Source organism: Gadus chalcogrammus, chromosome 11, assembly GCF_026213295.1.
Source record: "Gadus chalcogrammus isolate NIFS_2021 chromosome 11, NIFS_Gcha_1.0, whole genome shotgun sequence".
NCBI classification, from domain to species: domain Eukaryota; kingdom Metazoa; phylum Chordata; class Actinopteri; order Gadiformes; family Gadidae; genus Gadus; species Gadus chalcogrammus.
This window is the reverse complement of record NC_079422.1, coordinates 18,526,709-18,533,745: the sequence shown is the minus strand read 5'-3', so window position 1 is coordinate 18,533,745 and position 7,037 is coordinate 18,526,709. Positions and strand designations below refer to the sequence as shown.

Below are 7,037 nucleotides of genomic sequence, written 5' to 3'. Positions count from 1 at the left end.
AGATGATAAATACTAAATATTGGTGTTCATGTGAGTGTTAGAAGATCGACAAGCATCATCCACTCCGGCCTCGATGATATAACATCTGCCTATAGAGGTCGCTGTAATATTGCAAAACAGCCTAGGAACCTTACTCCACAGGTTTAGAAGATGGTTTACCCCTCCGATATAGTTCATACAATAACATATTTGACCCCCTTAAATTGTATCTTAATAATGCTGTTAGAATTTGTATTATCTTCTATTTCTAAAGCATATTGTGATATGCGTTAAGGCCTAAAATGTTAGATGGAACGCAACCCTTAACTCAGTTAAAGGCCTGTTTGTTTAACTCTTCAAATAAACCTACACAAAAAATCTGGTTTGCAAACAAAACATTGTTGATTATAATTTCCATAATCGGCGATAAACGTGTTTCCAAATGGTGTGGCTCTGCGCACATAAATGAAAACAAAATATGCAGCCAAATGCGACAAGGGTAGTGTTTCTTAATTATATTGGAGCACATTAGGCCAATCAATACTTGGCTTTGGTCGCTGATTGGGATGTAGGAAACGCTGTTAAAGGCTAATGACCTCTATCAGACGGAATAAAACGGGACCCTAAACGCCGACCCCTTTGGAGAGTTAACAACGTCAGGCCAGCGGCTCCACAGCTTCAAGCCCGCACTCCCTCGGTCGCTCCTCCTAAAATATTAATAATTTATCTTCGAATCGAGTTCTCTTCCTGACAGATTAGATTTTAACCATTTGATTTTGTTTGGACTGGGCGTTCCCATATTATTACTTAATGACGTTCCCAGCTGCTCCTGTCCATTTTCTGTCACCAGCCACCATCTGGACACTTATTAGCACCTCAATGCATCGACGCTGCAGCCTCCCTCCCTGCAGCCCCATCGGGAGCGCGTTGAATACATTTAAGCCTGGTTACACACCAACTGGCTTTTCCCTTTCGCCATTGTCCCCCTGCGAGAATCACCCGCCTTGTTTGTTTATAGATTTTTATTTATTTATTATCATATCATTATTATTATTATTATTATTATTAAATAGTGCAGGATTTTTGTTTTATAATAAAAGTAAAATAATAATAATAATGATGAGGATAATAAATAACTAATGAATAATGAATAGGACAGGATGAATAACTAAAATGGAAAGTGCCGTTTTAAAGGAGGAAAGAACATATTGAGTAGGGTATTCTTTGGTTTTCTCTATAATTTCATTTACTTTATTAGGCAAAATATATGATCTGGACAAATTCCTTCAACGCGCTATTTACAAATTTAAATCACTTGTATTTACATTAAAGGAAGACACCAAAAAACACAAGTTGAAGACAAAAAATAAAAGCCTCCCAAAATGTCCCAGCCTTCCTGGGGAAAGTGGAGGAGAGAGTTTACATGGGCGCGATTATAGGCTACACAACAATAGAGGAAGTAATCCATCCATCCACAGGAAATTACCAAATTACGCCATTCGTTATTTACCGACTGAATGAGCTGCATTAGGTTATTATTAATTGTCCTTTCTATGAGTGCGTATGAAGTCTCTTTCGTTCTTCCTTGCTTTGCGTCTGTGTGTGTGAGAGTCTCTGTGTGTGTGCGTGTGTGTGTCCTCGGGCGTCCGCAAGCATAATAATGTCTTGATCAAGCCGAGGAAATGGCCGTGAGGACCCGTTGCGTGGCTTCTTGTGGATTCCTGGCGCTGGAAGGCAGAGCGAATCTAGATAAGGACAACAAAAAAGGAGATCAATATTCGGCCGTTTTTTTGGGACAGCAGGTTACAATACAAATTTAATAATACAATTTAATATCTCCAAAAAGTTTCAATTGAGTGCAATATTAGAGGTTTGGGGTTAGTTACAATTAATTTTATGAATACATAGGCAATATTAAAAATGATTACGTTAGGTTTAGGCCTACATAAATCCAAGTATGGTGGCCTAGTATATAATAATACATATTGGGGGTCAATGAGAGGGACAGGGAGACAGAGAGAGAGACAGAGAGAGAGACAGAGAGAGAGAGAGAGAGAGAGAGAGAGAGAGAGAGAGAGAGAGAGAGAGAGAGAGAGAGAGAGAGAGAGAGAGAGAGAATTATAGCACTTGAAACGGGGAAACTTTTATGGTGGAAGGCTCCCCTGGGCCCAGCTCTCCCTATAGGGTCTTTAGGGAAAGCACACAGCCCGTTTTACTCGGTGACTGGATAAGTAGCCCCACTACCCCCAGAGGAAGGGAATTAAAGGGCTAGGGATGGGAGACGAGACCCCGAGTCACTCTCAAGAGCCAAGGTCTGTTTGAACAATTCAAACGAAAGTACCAGTGTTTTTATTTATTATTTTTTTCTAGAAAATTATATTGAGTGGTAGGGGAAGGTGGAAAATATAGAAAAAATAAATGAATACAACAATAATGATTGTAAACCCTTTTTCCGCATTTCTGAATCATATTCTCACCTGTCATGGATGGGACGGAAAGACGACTTGAGGGGCTGCGTTGACGGCGATTCAGTTCTAACGTCGTTTTCATGGTCTAAAAATAAACAAAACCACATTGTTATTACACAATTCTAATAACTATAACAACGATATAACTATAACGATTATTGTAAAGGAAATAATCGATACATATTTGACCTCACTATTTATTTTCCTTTTAACTCGAAACTTGGTTATTATAATAAATAAATTCGTAAAACGACGCACACTCACTTACACACACCGATACACACACCGATACATACACACGCACACGCACACGCACACGCACACGCACACGCACACACACACACACACACACACACACACACACACACACACACACACACACACACACACACACACACAAATATCACCCTAAATATTATCAGAGCGTATAATTCTCTGCTGGCCCTCTACACTTCACTAGTTGTACCGATGGGTATATCCGGGCGGAATAGTAATAGTACCTATGTGCTTAGGACTCTGGCTCTCCTGTGGGGCCTTTGTGCTTTCGCTGCTCAGCGCTGCGGCAGCTGTGCCCGGCGATACCAACACCGAGGTCGGCTGCTGCTGAGTTGGCAGGTGGGGGTTGTGGTGGTGATGATGGTGCTGCTGGTTAACTCCCAGGAAGGACCTCACGTTAAGCAATGAGTTCTGGCCCAGGAACGCGCCATTCGTCCAGTTGTGAAACTTCCCAATCTGACAAGTGTACAGTCCGTGGCTGGGGAGGAACGCCGGATGGGTCTGGAGCTGGTGGGGGTGAGCGGCCGACGGGTGGGTGCCGGCCGGGCCACCGGCGGGGGACGTCGGCTTCTGGGTCGAGCTGTCTGGGCTGGTGGCGGTCTCGGCCAGCGACCATATTTTAGGCTTATTGTTCACGGGGACAAGGGGAAAGCTCCCGACCCTGTCCGGGGACAAAACCCTGGTGGTGGTGGTGGTGTTATTGTGGCCGAGCTCCGAGCTCTCCTTGCCCACTTGGTGCACAGAAATGGCGCTCTTGGTTCGGTCGAACGCCTCGTGGGCCTGCAGGGCAAACGCGCGCCTTTTCTCCAAGCTGTCCAGCTCCCCGGCCCCGCCACCTCGCATGGGATCCCTGCTGCCCTCAGTGGACTTGTCGTCATCGTCCTCGTTGCTCTGATCCCCGTCGTTATCGTCTATCTTGTCTATGTCTATGCTCTCCAGGTCGATCTCTTCCTCGTCCTCGTTCTTCTCCGCCTCGTCCCCGCTGCCGAACAGGTTGCCGTCTTCCTCGTCCTCTTTGCTCCTGGCGCCCCACGTCACCTTGTTCTCCTTCTTGAGTCTCCGGCGGGCGTTGGCGAACCAGGTGGACACCTGCGTCAGGGTCATCTTGGTGATGATGGCCAGCATGATCTTCTCGCCCTTCGTGGGGTAGGGGTTCTTGCGGTGCTCGTTGAGCCAGGCCTTCAGGGTGCTAGTGCTCTCCCGGGTGGCGTTCTTGGGCCTCGCCGGGTCCCCGTACTGGAACTGGCCGTAGGGGTAGAAGGCCGGCGAGGTGTGGGCCGCGAAGCTGCCGGGGTGGACGCCTGGGCTGTCTTTCAAGTCGTATTGAGATCCCTGGATAAAAATTAGATGAAAAGATTAAGACATGTTCAACTGTGCTTGATACTTGAAACAATTTGCAGAAAGTGCAACTTTTATTCGCTGCATCAAAAAAAAAAACAGCGCAAGGCTGTGTGTCTAAATATAGGCCCCACGCATGTGTGCCATGGGTTAATCAAATGAAAACGCCAGTAATCAAAGGCTATCAGACTCTGAATTTAAAGCTATGGTCGAGAATAGTGTAAACTCGGCCTGCTTTACCGCATGCAGCACCATAGCTCAACAATGTCCATAGGTATCCCGTTGTAATGACAGTGGGTTACATAAGGCTCATTACCTTCCTCAGTGTGCCATGAGGGGAACAGTTTAGAGGCCTATACGTTATTGTAGGCGGCATGTCGTGACTGAGGTGACCGTTTGTGCCTTAAGACTGTCACGTTCATGTCGTGGCTCGACATGATCTATTGATGCCGATTGTAGCCTACATCGAATAAGACTGAGTCGTTTTTAATCGATGCTGCCGGATATTATTTTGAGCTTTTGCAGATAAAGGCAAATAAACTGCATTGAGCCATACACTGCCACGCCATGCTGATGGTACTCGTGGAGGAATAAAATACAAATTGTTGCACTGTAGTAGGCCTATAATACACTATAGTAATTCGTATCTTCGGTCCTTTATTTCAAAATGGTAGACAATAATATTATAGTATACTAGGCCTACACTACACACACACACACACACACACACACACACACACACACACACACACACACACACACACACACACACACACACACACACACACACACACACACACACACACACACACACACACACACACACACACACACACACATAGCAGGCCATCTACATGTTTTGTAGGCATTTTCCAGAAGCAATGACATTAAAAATGGCAATAAATAATATTTGAAAAAATACTGATCATTATAAAAAACGTAATAAAAATCACAATGATGGGGCCTACCATTTAAAACAATACAATAAACTGTTCTATGACGACTGGCGAATTTACTTTAACACTGAGCATTTATTCGCACGATTTTTTAATTTGTAATAGAGATCCATCTTAATATTAAATCAATTTCGATAAAATATGAATCATACTGATCTCGGTTTTTACAGCCTATGCTAATATCCATATGCCGTCCCCAAGACAAACAAAACCTGCCTCCATTTTCTCCCAGAATATCTTCCACAGTTCAACGATTTTACAAACAAACTTTGCATACCCTCTGCAACGACTATGCAATTCAAACTGCAACGGGACAATGAACGGATAATAAAATATTTCACAACGAGGTTAGAAACAGAACTTGTAGTGTGTGAATAGTTTCCAATCGGGCCTTTTTCCACGTATGGCGCATAATCCAAAACTATGCAGTATAACTCCCAAAATAACTCAAAATCTTACCATCTGAGAGAAAAGAGCCAAGTCCGCGCTGGTGTAAGGCAGGAACGCGCTGTAGTTGTGCGCATAAGGGTTGGCGTACATGCCCAACACGGACGACACTGCGGCGGCAGCGGCTGACGGGCTCCCCCCGAGCTCAGCGCTCCCTCCCCGGGACGAGGACGTCAGCACGCCCGGTCTGTCGCTTCCATAGACCGCCTGAGACGCACTCAAGTACTGCGGGTAGCCCAACTGCGGGAAAGACATCTTCCACTACCTCGGTCAGCACAGCTCTTCCGCCCGAACAAAAGCCCCCGTGCCGTGCGTAATAATGCAATACGCACCCGCGCGTAATGACAAGAACCCGGGCAAGTCAAAGGGAAAAGTCGCGACGGACGTTGTAGTAGCCCTAAAAGGTACAGTACAAAAAAAAACAAGTCTTCTCCTTAAATCTCGACTGCTCTCTCTATGCTCCTCTCTCTCTCTCTCTCTCCCTCTTTCTCTCTCTCTCTCTCTCTGCGAGTCCGTTGGATGTGATCTGATCAACAATTGAGCTCCAACTGACGTGCCTGCCCCGAGGTCTCGGGCTGATCTCTCAGATACAATTTGAAGTTGATGCTTTGATTGGCATCCCCCCCCCCCTTTACTTGAGCCTGCAAGCTCCTCCTCGTTTGGAGCATGTGGAGAGAGGCATTGGCTGGGGCCACTTCTCTCCGCCGCGCGTTTGGACTATTGTATGTTAAATGTTCAGCATTAGAGTCTATTCACCGAAGCTTTGATTGTTGTATGACAACCTGTCTACACGATTTTACAGCTGTCCGACATAGAGGGGGTGGGGGTGGGGGGGGTAAGTGAACCCGCAAAGAAGAAGGAACTTATTTTGGAATAGATTTCAATTGTATAATTAGGAAGGGGAGGAGGAGAAAAAAAACACAACTTCCAGAGGAAATTGTTCTGTCTGTTACCGGCGACTGGTGCGTTTATTATTTCTAAAGACTGATTGATTAGGATAGTATTGTTTTGCGCGGTTACTGGTGTTTATAATCGGGGACGTCGGGCAGGTTGATTCGTCCTCCTTGTGCACTTTATATATGCCAGGCGGCCATGCTGCACTCCCATGCACTCTCATGTTTATTTTATTATGGTAATGAAAGAACAATTAGACTAATATCCTGATATTTCGACTTAATTATTCGTGCTTTGTTTTTTCCCGCTGTTATTAATCTCAAATACTCGCATTAGGCATTTTAATTATAGTATACTCAACGCACATGGGCCATTTTAATGTGTGAATTCATGTGTTACTTTCTTTCTTTCTATTTTTTATTCTTGTTTTCTTTCATTGTCTTTCTTTCATTCTTCCTTTCTGTTTATTTTTCTTTCTTTCTTTCTTTCTTTCTTTCTTTCTTTCTTTCTTTCTTTCTTTCTTTCTTTCTTTCTTTCTTTCTTTCTTTCTTTCTTTCTTTCTTTCTTTCTTTCTTTCTTTCTTTCTTTCTTTCTTTCTTTCTTTCTTTCTTTCTTTCTTCCTTCCCTAAGGTTCGTCTTTCCTTTTTCCTCTTTTCGGTGTTCCTCCGTCCTGTCAGCG

General features: G+C 44.4%; 1 protein-coding gene across 1 annotated transcript; it reads right to left on the bottom strand.

The window, feature by feature from the left end:
- Positions 1 to 1,106: 1,106 nt before the first annotated feature.
- On the bottom strand, positions 1,107 to 6,031 carry irx1a (iroquois homeobox 1a). Its single transcript, XM_056601482.1, has 4 exons — positions 5,477 to 6,031; positions 2,948 to 4,055; positions 2,457 to 2,532; positions 1,107 to 1,724 (listed from the first exon to the last, which is right to left on the bottom strand). Exons 1-4 carry the CDS (start codon positions 5,717 to 5,719, stop codon positions 1,649 to 1,651), a joined length of 1,503 nt encoding a protein of 500 aa, XP_056457457.1. The 5' UTR covers positions 5,720 to 6,031; the 3' UTR covers positions 1,107 to 1,648.
- Positions 6,032 to 7,037: the final 1,006 nt, after the last annotated feature.